Source organism: Trachurus trachurus (genome assembly GCF_905171665.1).
Source record: "Trachurus trachurus genome assembly, chromosome: 24".
NCBI classification, from domain to species: domain Eukaryota; kingdom Metazoa; phylum Chordata; class Actinopteri; order Carangiformes; family Carangidae; genus Trachurus; species Trachurus trachurus.
Window position 1 is genome coordinate 21,323,976 of NC_139910.1, and position 24,741 is coordinate 21,348,716.

Here is a 24,741-nt window from a genome sequence, read left to right on the forward strand (position 1 = left end):
TGTATTTTTGTAGGTTCTGTATACAATTTGTTTTTTTAATTATTGTTATTTTTCTTTTTTGTGTGTGTAATTAATCTTACTTTACTTCTTTTTTATATACATAAAGGTATATATATTTATTATCATCATTACCATCACTATGTTCTATGGTATCCCACGACACGTTCTTATGTCTTGGGCTTACTGTTGGTATTCTTGCTCTGAGATTCCATTCCAGTAATATTGTATCCCCTGAAATACCTCTATTGGGCTTTACTTGTTAAATAAAAATGAAAATAATAATAATATAATGAATAATGAAAAAAAAGAGGCTCAATCCAAACACACGCACACACTTCATTAAAAAGCTGAAACCAGAATACCAAAATCTTTTTTAATGAAATACTAATGATAATATACATTATAAAAATGGCTGCAGACAAAGATAAAAAAGGCTGTCATGACAGTAACAAAAGATGCTGTTTCATTGTGACCCTCCCTCATCAGCCCTGGGGAATATGTACAACTCGTTGCTATAGAGACTTTGATAAATGTTTTGCTAGAGATCCTTCACTTCTGAATTCTGACTTGGCGATTCCTTTTGAATTTTGTTTCCTGGGCAGCAACTTCATTTTTTCACTGTGACGAGTTTTCAGAAGTTCATTCATGATGAGGACAGACAACCAGCTCCACAGTGTTCTTGTTTATTCAAGTACAATAAACATGTATCGTCCTCACTCTGACAGTTGTCCGAGTTAAAAAGAAAAACTAAGGCAGAAATGTCTCCAAACACTCAAACCACATATTAGACTGTGATGTTTGGGTAAAACGTCCATCCTCGTGACTGTAACTCGTTTTTGTGTTTACCTGGGCCGCCTACATCGGTGTGTGTGTGTGCTGTGCGGAGGAGGGCGAGGCAGCGGCGGAGGACGACGAGAGCGAGGAGGGAGGGGGCTGGGGGGTGGAGGAGGAGGAGGAGGAGGAGGAGGGGGTGGGAGCGGAGGTGGCGGCGGCAGCAGCGGCCGACGACGAAGTCTCTATCTTGCTGCTGTGTGTGATGAAGCGCAGGCGCAGCTTCATGGCCGGACGCAGAGTCATGATGATTTTCTCCACCTGGAGGAAGACGGAGAGGGAGGAGGAGAAATCAATACACAGAAGGATCATTCGATAAGAGGAGGAGGAGAATGAAAATAATGACTCAGAGAGAAGAATAACAAACATGATGATGTCTGGGTTCAAGCTCACATGTGCAGCTCAGCATAATATCCATTTATATAACATCACTTGTTTTGAATCACATCCCCCATAAACAGAACAGGTGTAGCCTGAATAATGACCTCCCTCTGTGCACCATAATGAACAGTGGCTCTGTCCATTAAATGAGTGGTTGGAAAAGCTGATTTAAAGTCCACTTGTCTAAGCTTCAAGCACCAAGTGAAGCTACAGTTCCATCTCCTCTAATTGACTCGAGGGGATTTGTCCTGCGGTACAGGGTTGACAGTATCAAACTAAAAATGGAAACATGAAACACAAAACTGTCTCCTGAGCAGCAGCCAGTTCACAGATGTCACCCTGCTTGAAAGCTGAGCGACCGAGGTCTCCATTTGTCTCATTTACTGTTTTTTTTTCACAAGTTATGTTTTGTCAGATTTTTTGTACCATTGTGTTATCTTTAATCACTCTCTACTATTCCATTTAGAAAAACATGCTTGTGTAATTAAGCAGAAGGCCATAATGGCCATCTGTCAAAGTAATAAAACAGGTAATTGGTTTCATGTTAATGGTTCCTTTCCTATTTTATACGCAGACTAAAGCCTACCTGCTCCTTCACACTGTCTCCAGTGTACATGTATTTGATGTGATAGAGGAAATCACAGATGGGGTCCATGTAGCTGAGGTGTTGGCAGTGTTGGTCGACGGCCTGCAGCATCTCATAGAAAGCCACGCCAATCTGAAACACACAGGAATGTCTATGTCAAACTCATGGTAATGAGAAATGTATAATGCAAATTTATTACAGTTATGAGTTATCTAAAACAAAGGTTCCCAACCTTTTTATCACCTTTTTATTTACTTTTTTACTCTCTTTTATGATCCACGGCCCGGTATCGGTCCCCGGCCCGGTGGTTGGGAACCCCTGATCTAAAGCATCAGTGGTCAAATTTGTGTGTGTACCTCCAACATGCATCGAGTCCTCTCCTGCTGGAAGCGCTGCAGGAACGGTCCCACCAAGTGATACACGTAGAGCAACTGGAACTCTGTCTGGACGATGGGCTTCAGCGTCTCTGACAGGAATCTACAAACACAGACACACAGATTTATGATGACAGGGTGATCATTAATTATACGTTGGATTAAAAAAAAGTATTAAAAGCACCAAAAGAGTAAGAGAAAAGAGAAACAAGCCAGAGACTGAAGCCGTCCTTACTTGGGAATCAGAGACAGTTGCCCGATGGATGAGTGATGCCAGACAGCGTGAGCCAACGCCAGCACGTAACTGCAGTTCATCTCGCTGTAGCTCTGGTGGCAGGCTGTGAAGTCCAGCAGGGCGAAGGGAAAGCCCGCCCACTCCGTCTCTGATGTCAGGGCTGGAGAGCCAATCACGGACACGATGCGGTCGTGGAGAACGATCCAGTAGGGCTCCTGAGAGAGGAGAGTGGTCATGGTGAACAAACGTCATGTGACTTCATCAAACAGTGAAGAAGTGTGAGGATGTTTTTGGGAGTGGTTTTCTTACAGGAAGTGCAGTAATGACAAGTCCGATGGCGTTCATCCAAGCTGTGATGTTCTCTCTGGGAACCAGGGGTTGGCTGAGAGGGAGGAGGACAACGTCAACTGATGCTTTCAGGGATAATTCAAACTAGGGCTGCACAATTATTTTCATTATCGATTAATCTGTCGATTATGTAAACAATTAATCGATTAGTTGTTTGGTCAATAAAATGTTGAAAAATGTTGAAAAATGTCAATCAGTGTTTCCCAAACCACAAGATGATGTCCTCAAATGTCTTGTCCACAAATCAGAGAATTTTGACTTTTTTACTTAGAAAAATGCCCAAACCGATTATTTGACTATCAAAATTGTTGATGAAAAATGTAATTATCGGTTATTGTTCAATTAATCGATGAATTGTTGCGGCTCTAATTCAAACCACCGGTATAGAGCCAATTTTTAGAGCTGCATACACTAGACGAATGCTGTCCCTGGCAGACAATATTTTGTCTGACGGGACACATGTTTTATTTGTAGAATATCAGCTGCTGCCATCCAACAGGAGATTTAGAGTCCCTATGGCTAGATTAAATAGACTGAGGAACTCTTTCATTCCTCAATCAGGTAAAATGTTGAATCAGTTGAGCTTGGTAGGGCCTGAATAGCTTAGTGTAGGGACTTGGAGGCACTGCAGTCACTTTGATGCTACGTATAGCACGTCACGTCTGATGTTTGTCTTATACTGTTGTATTTTTTTTTTTTTTTTGCATTGTTTGATGTGATATTTTGTTTGGTGTTATATTGTGTTTATATTCTGTAATGCTTCTTTGTCATGAGGAACAAGTGTATTGGACGCAAGAAAAATTTCATAAGTGATTCTGACAATACAAGTACTCAACTCAAACACACATACAGTACTTGTATACTAGTTTTTCCAAGAGCTGTTATCTCTTTGAAGATGAAATGCTGTTCTTCCATCATACTTTTTTTTTTAACCTTTATTTATCCAGGAAGGATCCATTGAGATTTAACAATCTCTTAAATCTCTTAAACGTAACCTAAACGTACCTCTTCAACGCAACGTTGAGCAGAGCGTTGCCGACATCTTTCCCCGGCACCGCCAAAGCCATCAGCTCCACACAGGTGACGTGCAGGGCGTGGGCGGCGGGGTTGGGGAACTCATTGAACCTCCAGTCGCAGTTGGGGAACGGACCGGGCGACTTTCCAGCCATGGGTGAGAAAGGGTTAAGGAGGAGAAACATCACAGGAGGAGGCAGCAAGGTTTCATCGCAGCTGCAAAGTTTTGTGTCCCAGTTTTAATTACATGTCTGTTCTCTGGCTGGAGCACTGTTTGTCTGTTGACACATGAGCCGCTGTGACAGGTTCCACCTTGTTTTCAATAACTCCTCTTCATTGTTACAACCCCACTGGCTGCACTAAAATGAACCGAGATTAAATTAACTGCAGACCCACAAACAATTACTGTCTCACATTAAAGTAAAGAGGCAATAAGGGAGTATCGGCACTTAGGTCAATACATTATTCAGGTACCACTTGGCTTCCTGTTAGTCAGCATCAGAGTAATGTTGTGACAGGCCTTTTTCTGATTCCACTTCAACATGCCAGTGTAGTATCTAGGATTTAGGGTCATACTTGTCATGTATTATCGTATACATCTGGATCTGCATCTGGAACATCTCAGCTGGAGTTTGTGACACACTGCCAGTTGTCAGCTCTGTCTATTGAACACAAACTAGACAAGAGTTGGGGTAGAGATCCGCACCCTGAATTAATGCCCCTATTTCCAAAGGCACTTATTTTGAAACATTTTTGAAAGACTGGTATTTGAATATATGTAAATACAAACAACCTTTAAAGGTCCCATATTATACTGTTTTTCAACCATAAGTGGTCCATCCACATTGTATTCGTAGTGTATTGCCCCCAAATCAATCTGTGGTTCTAAATCTCATCAATCTAAAAGTGGCTCTCCAGAGCTCTCCTGAGAACGAGCTGTTTCTGTGTCTGCACCTTGAAATGCAAATAAGATGTGTAAACCATGTCTACTGTGTTTTTGCTACTGGTACCATACACTAATGTTGACATTGGGAATAGGGATGGGCAATGATCGCATGAATGATGGAATAGTTGTTCAATTAAAAAAAAATCGAATAGCCTAGTTTATGAGACTATCTTCCTGTCTGAAAAAATGTTAATGTTCCCTTTTTACTGGCACAGGAGAAACATGGAGAGAGTCCTACAGCCATCACAAAGTTACTCTGTCAAAAAAAAAACAAGTGAAACTGAGGCGCAAACTGTGCACGGTGCCGACTGATGAGAAGCTACCGTAGAATATTGACGTGGTTTTACGCCAGGAGAGGAGACTTCGTCCTCGTTCAGATGTGCTCTCATTCTGTAATGAGGACTTAATTAAACGGTACCGCTGTGATGAGTAGCAGTACCTTTACAATATTCTCCAGTACTGATTCTCATTACAGTCCATGATTTCATTTTTAAAAGACGGATGGCTGCTTTTCAGTCGGTGATTTAAAACGATCGACTGGTGGTACCGCTCCTCTGGTACCGGAAAAATAAATGTTCATGCTGCTTGTTGCAGCTGATAACTTCACACTTGGGCTGTGGCTGTTCCGGAAAAATCTCACAGGGCGGAGCTCACGTTTTTATAAACTGGCCCAGGGGGGTATAAGGAAGTACTGGGAGGTGGAGTTAGCTGCTCTTGATGTCAAAAGCAGCTGCATTTCCAGCTGGACCGTTTGGGCACACAATCTCTAAAAGTGAAGCAATCAATTAAAGGAGTGAACAGCCTTTTTTCTCCTCCAGGCGTCAGAGACAGGCCACATGAACACATAGAACGGCTACAAAAGCAGTATAAAGTGGATTTTGCATAATATGGGCCCTTAAATTACAGTAAAAGCAATCAATTGGTGTAATATTCATTATCATTAGCTCGGAAGGAATTTCGTCTTTCGGGGATTTAGAATATTTAGTGCAGGTAAAAACAGTGAGTGACACCTCAATCTACCAACTGGATGAGGTTAGTAAAGGATATTATCCACCAGGCGTCCAATCAGCTTGCAGTAGTAGGTGTCATCAGGGATCCACACGATGTCCTCTCTGGGGTTCATGCCGAACTTCAGGTAGGTCTCACTAAGACACCAACCAGGGGTCCGGTTGTCCTGTCAAAACATCACACTGTTAGAAAGCTGCTGCTGATAACAGTGAGTAATATACAATAACACAACATGGACTGATTTTATAAATACTGTCATCGTCATCGTTACAGCCTTTGAGATATGAACTTGAGTGTGTGTTGTTGTGTTGTTGCGTTTTTACCTTCAGTGAGGACATGATGGCGTGCACCAGTTTCCTCTTCAGGTTGGTCCGGTCCCTCAGGTGTCGCTCGTAGTAGTGAAGTGTGTTGTACAGGTAGGTGACAGGCCGGTCTGCACACAAGCACATCAGTAAACACAGCTGAGGCTTGTACAAACAAAAGCTCATGAATTCAAATCCCAGGCGACCTCCCTTCCTCCCGGTGCCATGTTTAATCCATGTATTTACTGCAGACTCACCGTGGAACTTGTACAGGCCTCCCAGGTGATCCAGCAGCGTTTCCAAAGACTTGGAGACGGGGAGAAGCTCCAGGAAGCGGTGGATGACGATGTCAAAGACGGGCAGGAAGCGCAGACACACGTTGCCAAAGTAGATCGGCAGATACTGAGGCTGCAGCTGCATGGGGGGGTTGACCTGGTCTGCAAGACCCTCGAAATACAGCTTCTCTGGGTATTTCTGGAAGGACAACAACAAACTTTAGCATTTAAACGAGAATTCCGGTCATTTTTTACCCCTAAATCGTTGTCCTGATGGTCACCCAGTGTTGGGGGGAGCAAAAAATGCGACTAAAATTGATGCAGGCAAACTGGAGTTACACCATGGCTAGACGGCGCTAGGGATAGCGACAACGCTAACCTATGGGGGCAATTTTTTCAACCACAACAAACACTCAAAAAACAATCAAATATCTATGGTACATAACTTGAATCCTTATGACACACCATTAACTCATAGTGTACAGTATAAACAGTATAAACTTTGTGCTTTTGCATGTAATCACTCACCTCAGACAGCCGAACTCTGAAACATCCTGGAAAGACATTACCATCCGATTGCAGAGCGCCTGCTCTCCCCGCCACAGAGACAAACACTTTTTCCTTGTTGTGATGATTTCTTTACAAAAATAAACGGTCAGAGATATTTTGGACATTACCACTGCACTGCTCCACCGTTTATTTTTGTAAAGAAATCATCACAACAAGGAAAAAGTGTATGTCTCTGTGGCGGGGAGAAGGCGCTCTCGCTTAGCAATGTCTTTCCAGAGTTCGGCTATCTGAGGTGAGTGATTACATGCAAAAACACAAAGTTTATACTGTTTATACTGTACACTATATGAGTTCAGTGGTGTCTCGTAAGGATTCCAGTCATGTACCATAGATATTTGATTGTTTTTTGAAATTCCCCCATAGGTTAGCGTTGTTGCTATCGCTAGCGTCGGGTAGCCATGGTGTAACTCTGGTTTGCCTGCATCAATTTTAGTCGCGTTTTTTGCTCCCCCCCAACACTGGGTGACCATCAGGACAACGATTTAGGGGTCAAAAATGACCAGAATTCTCCTTTAACCAAGCTATATCACAATAATTTTCCTATTTTGATTTGGTGTTTTTAAATCGGATTACTGGCAATTTGATTCCAGCTTTTTGTCTAGAAGTATGTTTGTGTGTACCTTGTGGTAGCTCATGTGTTTGTTGTGCCAGTCGCTCTGCAGCCAGTGCTCGGGGGCGTTCTCCTTCACAAAATCATTGACTCTGTTCCTGAAGTCGTTGGGCTTCAGCAGCAGCAGCTGGATTATGAAGTAGCAGACTTGAGCCTCGTTGCCCTCGTGGCTACGCATCGCCTGAAGGAAGGGGACAAAAGCAGAAGGACACAGTCATTTACAGAGAAGCATCTAATTAACACTATATTACTTCTCAGTGTGCTTGTCCGATCTTACCAGACACAGGATGAGTCTGTCCAGTGTGACTATGTTGTATTTCCAGACCATGTCATTGAGGATTTCGATGCACTTGTTGAGCTGCTGTCCACCTGCTGAGGTTGAGAACTCGTAGACAAGGAAGTCTGCAAACGTGCGCACGTGAGCCACAAGCGCACGAGCCCCGATCCGCTCCAAGACCCTGAGGGACAAAAAGTCAGACCATCATCACCCCACAACAACATCTGTATTCTTCCACAGATGTTGTTTAGAGACCTCTCACCAGTTACTGTGAGCTGCATCATTACTGTCAGCTGAGAAACTAATACAGAACAGTAGAGACGTGTAGAAAAGACAAATGTCCACCTGAAGCCTATCTGGTTAATGTGGTCCGTCTCCAGCAGCATCTTCCACAGCAGACAGAGGAAGAGCGGAGGGGAGCCCTGCATAGAGAAGTGGGTGATGATGTCGTTCTCATTGGCCATGGACTTCCACTTCCTGTACTCCTCCTCCACGTTCTTTTTCAGGTTGAAACGAGACTCCTGAGGGACGTTGTTCTGCTTGAAGAAGGCCTGGACGAGATGGAGGGGTGGGAGTCATTACGACAGGGTTAGGGAGTTTGATTGAAAGAAAATAAAACTGATATTCTTTGCGTTTGTCAGTGTCATCAAAGCCAAAGTGACCACATTTGCACCTGTAGTGGAGCAGGGAAGCAGGACAGAGTGTGAGAGGCCCAGTTATGAGGCGTGAAGCTCATGATGGTCTGGAGAATGTCTTTACACCACGTCCCATGGATGGAGTCTGACCCTGTGAAAAAGTCTTTTCACAGACGCACAGTGTTGGAGCATTACGCACAGGAAACAAATAAACCTCCAGACTTCAAGAAAAGAAAATATCTGAAGAAGTGAATCCAGAGCGAGTGCTACCTGTGACGTGTGTGGCTCTGGCCAGGGTGAGGATCAGGGCTCGGTTCAGCTCCTCAGACTCGGCTGACAGAACCGTCTTTGGGTCGTTCAGGAAGCGGGTGAATTGGGGCTGGACCTCCGAACTGCCCAGCGCTGTGATGAGCCTCAGAGCCGTGCTCTCAACACTGAAGAGAAGCACAAAGACAGAGACGTTAAGACAACTAGAGATGATGACATCGGCCTTGAAGTTTCCTTTTTCTCTCTGTCGATACAAACAACACAAACAAGGGGTTAATGTTTCTGTAGTTAAACAAGTTTCTGCTGAGTGTCACATTGTATTGAGAAGTTAATAACAGAGTAATAAGACAACAGCTCTCAGACAACATAATTATTATTTTTTTTTATATTTGTAACAGTAGAGATTGAGATGGAAGTGGTATTCATCTGTGCAGACGACAAGAACCAAGATGAATTATGGTTCAAGTCCGGTACACACAAGGGTTAACAATCTGGTCTGGTTCCTATAATCATCATCAGCTCCTTAGAGTGTAGCTGGAGTTCTGCAGTAACTATGAACTCATGCAATCTCGTGTGCTGTGAGGTTTGAATTGACTTTTAGTGACAATAGTACATGAGGAGTATCGGTATTGTGTAGTGAATTACAGTAAGTATCTTGGATGTGTGTGTTGACATTACCACAGGTGCAGCTGGTTCTGGTTGGTCTGCGGCACGGCAGCCAGACTGTGCAGGTGACTGAGCAGCTGGACTCTGTAGTGTGGCTGGATGTGGTGCATCCTGTAGCTGAACATCTCCAGCAGAGTGTGAAGGATTCCCCACGCATGAGATTTAAACACGTTGGGCAACAGCTGACCTGAACGGACAGACACACAGAGTCACGTTAAACACAAACATACTGGAGACTTTTACACTTAAAGACTAAGTGTGATTGCTTTGTTTTTGTTTCTCAGGCCTAAACATTAACACATATCCACCATCATAATAATTATTTATAGAGCTTTTGGAGATAAAGAAGCATCTCCAGAGACAAACCAGCCTCAGATGCCTCAGTAAATACAGCTTTACTTCATTTGTGTCAGTTTAACTTAAATGAAGATAATTCCTGATCATTTCTTCTTGCATTTGACCTCTTATCTATTTTCTTGATTCATCCTCATGTGGCTTGATCATGTGTGAATCTGAACACTTTGATAGCCAAAAACAAAACTGCTAAAATGAGGGTAAATTATTCCACTTTGTGATTCTGCATCTTACATCACTGGTTTTCACCACTGTGAATTCAAATCTACTCACTGATGAATCCTTTGATGCCCAATGACTCGATCTCCATGTAGACCAGCAGCCTGCTGTATGTTTCCACCAGGGCAGGGGCCAGTGCAGTGCTGGATTTGGCATGGGCCAACTTGATCACCCGAGTGGCAATGCTGTGGATCAGACTGGAGACAGACAGGCAGACTGACACTTACAAAGACGTAGAGGAAGACCTGAGTAAAATAACCTGTCATATTAGTCTGTCCCTCTAAACAGTATACGTATATTCTAATAATGAATAACACCTCGTTTCCCCTTGTCATCATCTCCAGTCTCACCTCATCTTTGCATGCACTGTGAGTGAATCCAGCAGGTTCATGGGCAGCGGTGTGACAGACCCTGATGCCATACAGTTGGTGCCAGGCAGGTTAGTCCTCATAGTTCCGTTTCCATAGATGGTCTCCACCAGGACGCCCATCGGCAGCGTGAAGCACTCGGAGTTTGTGCTGTAGGCGTTGCACAGCAGCGCGATCTTATAGTCGGACATGCCCAGAGTCTTGTTCCGCAGCGACTGCTGGAGAAACCTGACAGACACAGGAGCGGTGGAGGTCAGGCCATCACGTTACACAGCAGCTCTCATGGGGTTTATTTCTTTGGAGAGAGGATAATGGAAACCTAAGGCCGTAGGTGACCCCAGGCCTGTAGATATTGATAATGTGCCCATCACTCAGGTCTTGGTGTACATATTGATAACACACTCAGCTGGAAGTCACATGTTAATAGTCTGAGCTCCAGACTTCAACAGCACATGTATTTCCTGCACAGATTTAGAGTATATAGAGTCAAGCAGAAATTCATGTTGTTATTTTAACACGCAGTAGTGGAAAGTGTTATAAAATATGGTATTACAGCCTGGTTCAGTAATCTGACGGGGCAGTTACAATCACAGATCTCTCATGCAGTACAAACAGCTGTGAAAATGATGGGGGTTAAGAACCGTCCATGCCTCCAGACAATGTACCAGGAGTCTGTTATCAGACAAGCACAAAAAAATCAGCTTGGATCCACATTCTGCACCCGGAGCACCAACTGTTACCTTCCTGTAGGAGATTTCAGGTCCCTAAATGCAAGCTCAACTTGCTCATCACTGCCTGTGTGGATTAAACTTCTCAACACTAACATGTATTGGAGGCTATACGGGCTGTGCAATATGTAGACCGCCATTGTTGTGCAATACGTTGTTTTATATGATATATGAATTGTGTGGGTTGTGGAGTGTGTAGCTATGTGGGGGGGTCATCATGTGTCAGCGAGAGCTGTGTTGTCTTGATGTTGTCTCCTGTGGAACTGCAGACAGACAGAGTCCAAAACAAATTTCCCCACAGGGATAATAAAGTCTATTGAATTGAACTGAACTGAATGGTTACATTGGTGGCCCTGTTTTACATCTACATACTTCATGGTAGAGTATTGTAAAGATACATACTCGTGGTGTAGTTTCAGAGAGTGTGGTATGGGGATCTGCAGTTTGGAGTTGTCGTTCTGAGCTTTTCGGTTCAGGTGGATCCAGATGCAGGTCATGGCAAAGGAGTGAGTCGACTGAGGCTTGTTAATGTCAGGAACTGGGATGCACTGGAGAGGGAGATGAAAAGAACATAAATAAATCTATCCATATAAGAGAAAACAACCACTTCTACAGCTGCTAATGAAAACACAGCAGAAAATATTAGATCAATTCAAACGAGGCACAAGTGGTATTAATAACGGTAGACCAAAGCTCAAGCGAACCTCTTTCTCTGGGTAAAGCAGGTCGAAAAGCTTCATGACAGGCAGGAAGTCGGCCAGCGCGTTCTTCTGAATGCTTCCTGATATGAACTGGAGCAGGACCCACATCAGGTGATCTCTCCCTTTAATCAGCCCTCTGCCTGCAAGCTGCAAGAGGAACAGAGTGAAAGAGAGAAACACCAAACAAAAAAAGCCTCATCAGCTCTTAAATGCTGTTCTACTTTCTCGCTTGCTGTACTCCGTTTCATTATTTATTTCTAAATGAGTTAGTTAGGAGTTAGAGAGGCTGAAGAGCTGGTAGAGTATTTACATAATGAAGGGTTGTGTGTACGCGACTGGGGGAAAGTTAGAAATTCACCTGTTTGGGGGACGTTAATGTAAAACATTGTTAAAGTTGATTTATGCATTATGCATATAGTCTATATGGATCTTTTGAGTTTTTATTTTCTTATGTTTATTATTATTACTTATACCGTATATGTGTATATGCATATGTTTTTTTTTGTTACTTATTTATTCACTTTCATTTTATTTTATTTATTTGTTTATCTTTTATTATTACTATTAAAAAATGTTTTTTTTCTGTTCCTGGTTTACCTGCTTTTTTGCTTTTTTGCACCCATGTGTGTAATATCTCTTCCATAATATTTTGATGTAATTTTTTGTTATGATATCAGATGTATGCTTGTAATTATCATTTGATTTGCCATTGCTTTAAAAAGGAAAAAAAAAAAAAAAAAAAGTATGATCAAAAAAAAGAAGAAATCCAGCTGTTAGTACCCGGGCTGCCTGCAATCTGCTTGACTCGCAGTGTAAAGATAATTCCTCTGATCAGATTCATTGAAGATTTACATCAGTGATGTACTTTAGCACTCCTTCCTCTCTGTGCGACTCTAGTCCAAACATTTATTAGTGGGCTCAGCCTCCCGGCGTCTCACCTTCATCATCCCCTCACCTTTTGATGTAATGACAGCACCATATGTGGGAAGCTCGCAAACTGAAACAGCACAAAGAAGATGAGCTGAGAGGAGAGGTGCTGCCACAGCAGCTGGCTGGTGCCTCCGATGTCGGCGTCAAAGTGTTCCTCGGTCTCGGAGCGCTCCATGGCGTACACCACCAGGTCCACCAGCTGCTCCTCCAGCACCGGGCAGCGCTGCTTATGCTGTCAGGGGGAGGAGGGGAGTGTTAAAGGATAAAGAGAACAGTGGGCAGGGGAGAGAGGAGGTTAAACAGAGGAAGGGAAGGAAAGACATCCCAGAAAGAAAGAAGGGTGAGGGAGACATGTAAAGACAGAGGGAAAAGGAGGGGAGAAGAAACAAAGAAAGACAGACAGAGGGTGGGAGAGAATGAGAGGAAGGTTATCATCAACACACTTCACATACAAACTTTAATGTTAATAGATGCGTGAGCCATTGTTAGAAATTGATTTTATAAAACCTCTTCATCTCCTGCATGCAGGGCTGCAGCTCCCTCTCGCCTCTGCCAGCTGGGTTAACCTCTCCCTTTACCCCCATCTCCAGATGTTCTGGGATGTTCCAGTGATAATGTTATGGAGGAGCTAAACTAATGTCTCCACATAGCTACAGTAATTTTCCTGCATTAAACTCACAATCTATTCAAGTTGAATCTTTTCTAAAGTTTGACACAGCATGAAGATGACTAGTTTTAGGACATCTTGTCAAAATGAATGAAGCAGAAAATTCCAATTAAATAAAAGCACATTTTATAGACATGGTGATTCATCGGATTGTCCATCAATGAGTGGAGTAGTGTAAACACTGTTAAAGCCCATGTATTATAATTGTGGTCGACCAATATGTTTTTTTAGGGCCGATACGATATAGATTATCAGAAACTGATAACCGATATTAAGAACCAATATTCATTCGCCGTAAAAATGTTTAGAACAACACACCTGGGATTAGACTGAATACAGTATACTGTTTGTTTGTTTATTGTACACTGTGAAAACCTGTGATGAAAAGACGAACACAAACAAAGAACAACACAAACCTCAACACATCATAGCCAAAATAATTTTTTATCGGTTATCTGTGAAAAAAAAAAGGCCGATACCGATTATCGTAAAAATGCCGAATATGGGCTGATATTATTGGCCATTTTATTACAATGCTGACAGAAGTAAAGCTCTGTTCTGCCGAGGTCTTGTGGAGGTTCTCCGATCATGCAGGAACAACAGGTTTCCATATGTTGCATATATACAGGGGAATTTCAATGGAAGACATAAAGCGAAAGGAAAGAGGGGAGGGGGGGTCAAGAGTCAGAAAAATGGCAGGAGAGAGGGGGAGGCAGGTTAACAAGACATCAAAGCCCCAAGGCCAGATAGTAGAGTGAACACAGTCCTCGTGGAGCTGTGGGTGGAGTGTGTTGTTCTGTGTGGGCTGGAGGTGGCAGACAACCAGGAAGACTGTAGACATGACACTGTACAACTAACTTCACCCAGCAGTGACAGAGCAGGAGTGAGGATCCCTACACAGTTCTTTGCATACAACTGGGACACAGCACAGCAGAGCACCAAACAGCACGGCACGGCACAGCACGGCACAGAGCAGTAGTACAATGTGGCACAGAACAGCACACAGCACTAAACACCACACCAAACCAAACAGTGCAATTCATTCCTGCATGCAGGACGTGGGAAGGTGGGGAAGTTGTGCGATGGGGAAGACAAAGAGGAGCTGTGAGGCTGATGTCACGTCTCCTCCTCTGCCCCCAACACACACACACACACATGCTGGTACAGAAAGAGAGAGAGAGCAGGAGGGAGAGACAGAGGGAAAAAGAGAGAAGGGTCCCCATCTGCTATCAGCCAAACAGCGTACACACACCTATGTCCAAAAACACCAGTTTCCTACCAACAATCCCACCTATCCTGTTAACATCCTAAACAATGGCAGCCTAATGAAACAGATTCTTTAGCACATAACAACCTACAACACATGACCAAATACTCCATTATACATGATTTTCTCTGTCAGCCACCAGTCATAATCACTGCTGCTAATTGCTTGTGGAGCAAATAAACAAGGCCATCTGTCTGCCACTGACACTCAGTGTCTGACTCTGCTGTTAGGAATTTCACAGCCTTGGTCCTGGAGCTTAGTATGACTAGTCAGTTCATTAACCACAGATTAATGTGTGATTACATGTTGGATAATATCTAGGTGTCTGGATGTGCTGTGTAATGTTAGTCAGTGAACTAGTGATCATTTTAAGAGAGGAACATGAGCGTTAGCTGTGCTTTAATTTCTATTAATTATAGAAATTAATTATTATTAATTATTATTTCGTAATACTTTTCATTTGTATTACTTTCATCATTTTATCCTATTAACCACCATAAGAGGAGCCTTTGTGACTAGGGATGTCACGATTACTTGTTTTCACAATTAATCGTGGTATTAAACGCCACAATTAATTGATCGTAAAGATTCCTAAATACCGTTACTTTCACAAAAATTTTATGTTGGAATCTTATCGGCAGATGTGCGCAAAAATAAAGGTAAATCCACAGATACTGGTCCATAACGTAACATTGAATTGGTAGGAATTTAAATGTTAGCATGTCATTTTTAATAAAAAAAAAAAAAAAAAAAACGATTAAAATAAACGCAAACATTTTGTTTTGATAACAATTTATGACCTGAATATTTCAAACATTTCCCCTGGGGTATTAAGAATTGGTCATATATTACCGTAATAGATACTTGAAATATTTTGTGTAAACAATGAGTAATGTAATTATATTTTGACTATATTTGATTTTACACATTCATAGTGTTGTGAAATTAATTAGTGCATAATAATCTTGATAATCGTAGTACCGTGATTATTTCTCTGACAATAATTGTACCAAGAAAATGTATAATCGTGACATCCCTATTTCTGACTGACATCAGTTTATATAAAAACGCTAACAATCATCAGGGTATAATCTGAAGCATACGGGCTAAAACCCTCCAGAACCACTGTCGTCTTTCATGTATGTGCATCATTAACCAGTGAGCATCATGCAACACACGTCAGAGTTCGCTCATCCAGACAGACAGCCAATCAGAATCACTAATCAGCCGACCTGGGCAAAACACCGGTCCAACACTTCACATAAAACAGAACCGAGTGAAAACTCAGTGTGAGGAGTCTTTGGCTTAGTGCATCACACTGCGCCATGTTCCCCGTCTCTTTTAATTCATCCGCTGCTATCACAGATTTTAATAAGAGACGCATCGTCCCATCAGTAGCCGGGAGGCTTTCTTCAGAGAGTGTATCAGCTTATAAAGGATCGAGTTAGCGGAGGGTGACTTTTACAAATTACAAGCCTTGATCATTTTAGATGGGCCAATTTGCATGAGAATTAGGTTTGCTAATGTCTTGCAACAACAAAGTGTCAAAATTCAATTTGGACTGAAAGAAGAAGACATGTCAGTGAGGCAAAGTCATTTTTGGAGGTCCATCAACCGCCAGTGCAGACTGTAATTTAACTCATCACAGTTCACTGCTGTGTAAAACCAAAATCCAACCAACCTGCTCTGTAGAAATAAATTAACATTTCAATCGATAAGAAATTGGACTTTCTGATATTTTTCTTTGCGGTAAGTGTTGAACAATCTTCCTGCTTCGCTACACAAATCCAATGCGAGCTGGTAGGCTGGCAAGATAGTTACACTGCCTCCAGCTGATTCATGTAATTACACAATGATAACAACAACAACATATACTGATGCCCAAGTGGAGACCACAACTCAGTCAAAAATAGTGAGGTTTTGCCCAGGTCACTGCAACACAAAGTAGCAGCATTAGGTCAGACACAAGAGGACCTGGCCGACAACAGGCACGCACCAGACTACATCCATACATGCAGAGCAGCAGGACTTGAAGTGTCAACAGCAGGGTTAAAGTCAGAAAAAGTTCATCAGCTGATTGGCCGAGACTGAATACACACCAGTCACCAGAATATACTGTCAGCTAATTCAATTGATCCTGTCACTCCAATAGAAAGGTCTTCAGAGTGGGGGGGGGGCTACAGAGATAGTGAATATTCACAGACAGAGTTGGCCATCTGTGACTTCATCAATAGACTTAGTGGCTGCTGCACTAAAAACAGAGATAAGGCACTTGAGGAATGTGACAGGAGAGAGTTAACCTGCCAGCATCTTATTAACTCAACAACTCATCCGTGGTTAATAATCCATAAATGGCCGCCTGTCCATCGATCTACTGCGGCCTGTCTATCATACTTTTATCAACCTGTGTGTATGCCCACTGTTTATACGGCCACACGTGTCTTTCTATCCACTGTATCTCTAAGAAGCCCTGCTGTGACCATTTCAAGCTCTGTGGCATTTCCCTTTACTCAATTTTCGTTTTTTTTTTCGTCCACCTTCCCACTTGTAGGACATCAGTGGGTCTAAAAAGCTAAGCGTCCAATGGGCTGGTTAGCTCATAGGTCAGGTGACCAGCAAGAGGAACAAGGACATACCTGGGCAATGTTCAGAGTCTAGAGAGCGCATGGCAGAGAGACAGACAAACACAACACACAACCAGAGGACAAAAGAGAGAGAAAAGAAGAGAGAAACAAAGACAGAAGGAGAAGGAAACAGAGAGGGGGAAAAGGAGAGACAGAGAGAGAAAGTGGTGACTAAAGGGGCTAGGTTGTTCACTGTCCGTTCAGCACAGTTAGCATCAACTCAGCCCATCCAAAACATGCAAACCAGCTTCTGGGTGATTGGTCCATGGTTCAAATATGAAGAAAAACCAATAGTATGACACTGATCAGTGGTTTCTGTTATAAACAACATGTGTCAATGGCTGCAATCGATGAGATGGGCTGAGCTGAAACTGCATGAACTCAACAGGGCAAGCTAACACCAGTGCATTATGGGTCAAGCTCACAGCATTGGCTTGCTTTAAATACGGTCTTTTATAGCTGTGTTACTAGAGTAACGAAGGAGGAGAAGGGTTCAAGGGAGAAAAAGGGTGAAGATAAGAGGAGAAATAAAAATGGAAAGTCACAAGTAAAGATGGACAGAAACAGCAAAGTAAGAGATAAAAAAGAAGAAGGCTGACTGGGAAGAGGAGAGGAGAATAGAACAAGTGGAACAGGAGCAGAGGGGGGGTCAGAAAGTGGGATGGCAAAAAAGAGATAAAAGTAGGGGAGAGTCAATAAAGAGAGCGTGGGGGACAGGAAGAGTGAGGGCAGGTGGAGGTCTTGGTTTGCTGTGTTAGAACAGGAGCAGAGGCAGAAGGAGGAGGATTTACCTGTTTGTTGAGTCCTAACATGTTGCACACCATCTCCCTGGAGTACGGCTGTTCTAGCACATAGCGCAGCAAACCTGTCTGTGGCTCAAACAGGTCCTACATCCCATCAGAAAAAAAGAAAACACAACTTTTTACTGTACTGCTTCTGGGAATCGGTCAATCGCTGTGTGAAGTGCGTGCACGAACACAACGCTACCTTGTCAAAGGGCAGCATGCCCCTCAGGGGGAAGCGCAGAGTGGTGGGGTCTAATTTCCAGGAGTTACAGATTGCCCCGCTGTTATTCACTACTGGTAACAGGCTGCATCGACCTGCAGACACACACATCAAATGACTCATCACATACAGAAGTAACGACAATTCATAAATCTAAGTGGTATATTATGTTGAGTCAGTGCTCAATATAAACTTCCCAGATCTATTTCTGTGTCTTGAAAGTTGTTTCTACTGTGTTTTCCCTTTAGAATTTATTTTTTGTTTAAAAAATGAATTAATGAAGGCTTTAATCAGATTGCCAAATAAAAACAAGAACCCCTGAGAACCACAAAACTCTTTTTGATCAATGTTCTGTGAGCGTCCAATGTGTGTGTGTGTGTGTATTTCCGTGTCTCCTACCACAGATAGAGTTGATTCTTGCTGTGGGTCTAAAACTGTCCACAAAGTCTGATATCAAACTGCCAAGAAGCTGCAGATTAGAGAGACAAAATGGGCAGAAGACCCAAGAGACAAATAGTGTTAGATGTACACACATGTAGCTGAACAGAGACACACAACAGACACACTCTTACCCAATGTGACAGCTGTCCCTCTGGATACAGTTTTCTTATTTCTGTTATGGCAAAGTAGGCTGGCAGGAGGCAGGCGTTTCTGTCCAGGATATATTCTACTACCTAAAAGACACACAGATATTTAGACAAATTAAATTATTACACTGTTCACAGGCCTTGAACATGAAGCTAGTCCAGTTCATTTGTAAAATTAAATTGTAAACGATGGAGTGACTTGTACCTCTCTGGCAGCCAGAAGCTGTTGGACTATAGCTGAGCTGACAGTGGTAGGAATGGTCTGAATTTTATCCAGGACAGCTTTCAACAGGTCCCGGACACCCTGAAACACACACACACACACACACACCTTCAATTACAACATACTCAAAGATTAAATACCTCAGGTTTAAAGGTCCAGTGAGTAAAATGGGGGTAAACCCATGATATCTAGCGTTCAGATTCTAGACTGCAGCGCTCACTCGCTCACAACTGGGACGACTGGGAGTATTTCAGGAGCATGGAGCGATGAGGTGAAAACTAAACCACTATTTTATTGTGATTATACACTTATACAAATATATTCATCATGGGTAGTATATTCAGGTTTTGCCAATCAACCTTGACAATTATTACACACTGGACCTTTAACACATGCATGAAAAGTGACAGTTTTTGTGATGCCTGATAAGAGCACCGAGTCTCCAGAAAACATACTGGAATTGTTAGATTACTTTGTAACATCTTTTTCACATCAAGGAGCCCTTAACCGACCGAACTGGGAGCACAGACCCCCCATTCAGAATTATTTTAATTCTTAGATATTTTATTGCATTGTTTGAAACCATGATCAAATTGAATCATACATTCTGTCATTGTGTTACTTGGATGGAAATAGACTGAAAACCAATCTCTCTAATGAGCCTTTTGAGAACTAATATTTAACACTAACACTTCCCACTGTTTGATATGGTTTCTCTGTGTCATCAAACCTCTCCAAATAAACACAACAAACTCTTTTGTATCTGGAAAGTGACCTTGTAGTGTCAGCATGACCTCCAGCCACCAGCATTTCACTACAGCTACATGACCACTGACGACCAGTGATGAAGCTGATGCACCGGCTGTGTCAAATATGTTTAACTTTAATTAAAGTTATATGAGGGGTGATTACTTGTCTCCGCTGTGCCTGTAAGTGTGAGAGTGTGTGTGTGCGTGTGTGTGTGTGTGTGAGACCTTGTAGTCCACCCCTCCAATGATCTTGCGGATCAGTTTGAAAGTTAAGGCCCACAGCTGAGTCCTGTCCCACTCCAAACTCTCGGAGCTTATCAGAGCTACACACACCATCCTACAGAGAGACAAAAGAGAAGAGGTCAAACACACAATGTGGTCGTGTTAAACATAATCTGATTAATGATAGACATGTATTAATGAGACTTCAATTATCACACAGTGAATTTTGGAATGATCATAAACCATAAGGATTATTCATCTGTCTTAATTATCACTCAAGACAAGAGCTGACAGCGATACAGCCTAAACAAAACCCTTAGTAAATCTAAACAAATTAGCTGGATAATTACAGAACTAAATCACATTGCCAAGCCCAGGGTGTTAATCTTTTTGCCTTTGTATGTTTGTGTGTGTGACCTTGTGTGTAGGTGTCTGTACCTTGGCGGCAACAGGCTCGTCTCCACAGCCATCGCAAGACAGTCGTAGAGGAAGGAGATTCTCTTGGGACTGTGCTGGCTGTGAATAAACCGCACTATCCACTGTACGCACTGTTCATGGGACTCCTGCAGAGACACATGGAGACAGTTACAGAATAAAATCCAGCTAATGAGTCAAAATGCATACCAATCAGACATAACATTCTGACCACCTGCCTAATATTGTGTTGGTCACTTTTAGGGCTGCAACTAACAATTATTTTCATTATCGATTAATCTGTAGATTATTTAAACGATTAATCGATTAGTTGTTTGGTTAATAAAATGTTGAAAAATGTCAATCAGTGTTTCCCAAACCACAAGTTGACGTCCTCAAATGTCTTGTTTTGTCCACAAACCAAAGAGATTCTCAGTTTATTGTCATTAAGGAACAAGGAAACCAGAAATATTCACATTGAAGAAGCTGAAATCTGAGAATTTTGACTTTTGACTTTGATTTTTTCTTACAAAACTACCCAAATCGATTATTCCATTATCAAAATAGTTGACGATTCATTTAATAATCGATTATTGTGTGAGTAATCGATGAATTGTTGCAGCTCTAGTCCCTTTTGTTGCTGAATACACAACAAACTGCGCTGCGCTGTGTATTCTGACAGCTTTCTATCAGAAGCAGCATGAACTTCTTCAGTGTAACAGTATCTGGTCTGTTGGATGGGAGCACACGGGCCAGCCTTCTCTCCCCACGTGTATCAATGAGCCTGTGGCCGCTTCACCACTCTTCCTTCCTTGAACCAACTGTTGATAGATCCTGACCACTACAGCCCACAAGACATGAGAGACCCAGTCGTCCTTGGAGAACTGGATCAGATCCTTACACTGAACATTGTTCCTGCTTCTAACACATCAACACTGAGGACAACATGTTCACCTGCTGTCTAATACATCCCCCTAACAGTTGCCACGATGAAGTGTTATTCAGAGTTGTTCTCTTCACCTCTCAGCGCTCAGAGCATTATGACTGATCAGTGTAAATGTGTGTTTGCTTGTGAGTGTGCAGAGACCTGTGGCAGCGTTCCCCAGTAATGTCTGAAGGCCCCAAGACAACTGATCAGTTTAGTCCTCTCATCCTCTGGAGTGTCCATGAACATCCTAAACCACAACATATACAATAGAGACAATATTAAAGGCTTGTTACATTTGTACATTTCAATACTGCTCTTTCTGCTGATTGAAGTACTACTGGAATGAAACTGCCTCAATAAGACAAACTAACACCATGCATTCAAGTGAAAACCTGACTAAAATAAATAATAACAGTGCAGGAGGAGATGTGTCTGCGTTTCAAATCAACTTACCCAGCAAAGGCCTCTTCTATCATCTCAGTTTTCTGAGAGGAGAAAAATATCAGACCACATTAATAGAATATCAGCTAGAGGGCCATTCTTGAAATTTTTTTCTGGTTTATTAAAAAACAATCAACAATCAACCAATCTCTGATTAAAAGGTATTCTCTGTCTTCTCTGCCACTCCAAATTGTGTTGAAAATATGTCCCAAACTTAAACAAGTGCTCCAGTCGCCCAGAAAATAAATGAATGAATAAATAAATATGAAGTTTTGCGCTCTGAAATGCAGATACAGCAGTACTATTTGAACATGATATTCAAAGTAACTTTATGTAGGTGGCATAGGCCTACTACTTCCTATAGCCTATCTAATGCTTTGTAAACACTATAATATATGATACAATATATGAAGCTTTGTAATAAATCAGTATTAGAGATGATAATGGTGAATGCACACTTAACTCTCACGTATTTTGAAACAATGCTGCATAGACATTTGCTTATTATCTCTATGTGATACATTGCAAAAGTGAAAATGCAAGTTAGCGATGGATGACTGTTATCAACTTGAATTCATGAATTTAATTCAGGAGCCTGTGGACACAATGCACAGAGTCTGAAGCCTCCGGTGTTTTGAACTGTTAGCCTGGTGTTAGTGGTGAAAGCCGAACTATCTAAACTGATACAGTTTAAACTAACTGGGTAAAATATCGGTGCATAGACATGAACTCTATGTAGAAACGTTTCTGTAGTGATCTGTCTGCAGACCTAGCGTGAGTAAAGGGGGAAAGGCTAACGCTGTGTGAGATGCTAACAAATGTTAGCTTTAAAGCCAGCAGCTGCTCATAAAGATGCTAATTACCACAACATCCTCAAAGATGCTCTGGAGCTGCGTCTCCATCGAAAGCGCCATGTCTGCATCCAAATGGAGACAGTTTCTAGAGGAGCATCACAACAATCAGTCCAGTTGGCGCTTCCAATGAGCGCAGACAATCCTGTCAACAAGCTAAAGGCTAACAGGCACCGGAATGAATGCGCCGCGAGAGGTGCAACGGCAAAAACAATCCGGAGAGAAATCAGAGACGGAACGAGCACAGTTCCTCCTTATTCAGGCTTCATTGCGTGTGCGTGACACCTCTACCTCTGTATTTAAATTACACATATGATAATTACTATTTTTTATAAATGTTTTAATACTGCTTGAAATTGTCATTAAATAAGACACATTACATGTCTCACCTACGTGCTGTTATAAGAATAGCAGATAACAGCTGTGGTCGCTTATGTTGGCCACCAGATGTCGTTATAGGGTCGCAAAGTAAAGTATTGCTGTGTGTTTATTATCTCATGTTACACTTTTTGTTTTTTGATTGCTAAAACACTAAAATCAAAAGTAGGTATTACACGATTATCAAGTGATTTGCACCACTCTAAGCACAGTGTCAGCCTCACACTTTTTGCAAAACCTATAGCTACACTGTATGTGATGATGATCCTTGCAATTCCAAAGCACAGATTCCACACCATCCACACTTTACATTAATCCTTCCAGGAGTTTTTCTGGGCATGGCGATGGAGGGTTTCAGTCTCTGGCCCCAGACTCAGGCTCAGGTTCCCTTCATTCAGGCCATGGAGGAGGCCTGTGACCAGGAGTCGACATTCAAGACTTCACATGTTGTCTGGCCAATGAGGATATCACCTGTGATGTTGAGGAAATTCTCTGGCCTGATCCAGCTACTGTAGGTGAAGAGAGAACGTCTAGTATTGTTCGTACTGTATTTTCAGTGTTATTATTTCTTCTTCCTTTTTGTTTTTTTACTGTAATGTAAACCCTACTGGATTCAGTATTTTATGTTTGTCTGATATTTGCTGAGCTTAAGGATGTGCACTCTGCTGTAGCATGAAAACTGGAAGGTTTTTTTTCTTTTTTTCTACATGTTGACTGATTTGATATTTTGATATTCTCAGTCTTCAGCACTGGTCTTGTGTAGTGTTTGGTGAGAATGTTGCATTGCACTTTCTCCTACTTACTAACATACTCTAACCACTGAGAAGTAGAATTGCTTAAGGTGTTAAAGTTATACACAGCGGTTCAAACTGAATTAAGTCATATGAAACGTGTGTTTCCATATGGTATCAAAATATGATTTTTATAAAGTAGTGTAGTGTAGTGTTTTTACAAGAGTATTTCATTTTGCAAAGGATCTGAGACGTTGTGCTATTGGTTGTGCTTGTGTTTTGACAAACTGGGCCCAGTTTTGAAAATCATGCTTAGGCAATTGAAAAAAAACTGTATCAGTAAAATTAAGACATGAAGGTATAGGAAACAAAAAGTTTCATCATGCTTACTTTACCTTTTGATTAAATAACAGCAAACATATGCTTTGTAAACATGAATGTTTACAGTTATATTTTCTGATCACTCCCAACATTGTGGTGTTCATCATGTTGTAGTGAATGAATATGAGTTGTCATCACATATTATGTTGTACAGTACCTTCCTCCCTGCCGCTGTCAGACTGCAGTTCTCAGCACAAAACATAATTGGAATGTGGATTTTTTTTCTTCTTATATAATCATACTCTATTACGAATATAGATTTTTTTTTCCTGCTATTACTACTTAATTGTATGGTAATTCACTGTTGTCTGCTGCAGCAACCCTGTAAATTTTCCCATGGTGAGACGAAAAAAAGGATTATGTTAATTTAATTTATGTTAGCCAGATATGCCAGGGGTTCCTAACTCCAGCTGGTCAGTATGCTGGCTTCTGATCACCCCTCCTCTGAAACTACTATGACGGGTCTGTGGGGATAGGGATTTGTAGACTGTCAACAGGGGTTCTACCAACTGGTAACAGGCTGGCTCTCCCACTGTCTGGAGTAACTTTGTTCCTGGACATCACAGGGCCTGTGTGTCAAACTTAACAAAACAAAACAATACATTTTCCATGGAATAGAAGTAACAATATTTATCCAAGGTTCATAAC

General features: G+C 42.0%; 1 protein-coding gene across 1 annotated transcript; it reads right to left on the minus strand.

Annotated features, from left to right (window-relative positions):
- Positions 1-433: 433 nt before the first annotated feature.
- med23 (mediator complex subunit 23) lies at positions 434-22,800 on the minus strand. The gene is made up of 30 exons (XM_084000344.1): positions 22,616-22,800; positions 21,765-21,796; positions 21,471-21,558; positions 20,408-20,532; positions 19,973-20,084; positions 18,981-19,079; positions 18,761-18,862; positions 18,588-18,657; positions 18,171-18,283; positions 17,975-18,070; positions 12,651-12,857; positions 11,699-11,842; positions 11,397-11,542; positions 10,249-10,494; positions 9,953-10,095; positions 9,338-9,512; positions 8,663-8,826; positions 8,431-8,555; positions 8,103-8,308; positions 7,758-7,938; positions 7,491-7,661; positions 6,283-6,499; positions 6,047-6,156; positions 5,763-5,889; positions 3,761-3,926; positions 2,717-2,789; positions 2,408-2,622; positions 2,155-2,275; positions 1,799-1,930; positions 434-1,092 (listed from the first exon to the last, which is right to left on the minus strand). Exons 1-30 carry the CDS (start codon positions 22,664-22,666, stop codon positions 856-858), a joined length of 4,194 nt encoding a protein of 1,397 aa, XP_083856470.1. The 5' UTR covers positions 22,667-22,800; the 3' UTR covers positions 434-855.
- Positions 22,801-24,741: the final 1,941 nt, after the last annotated feature.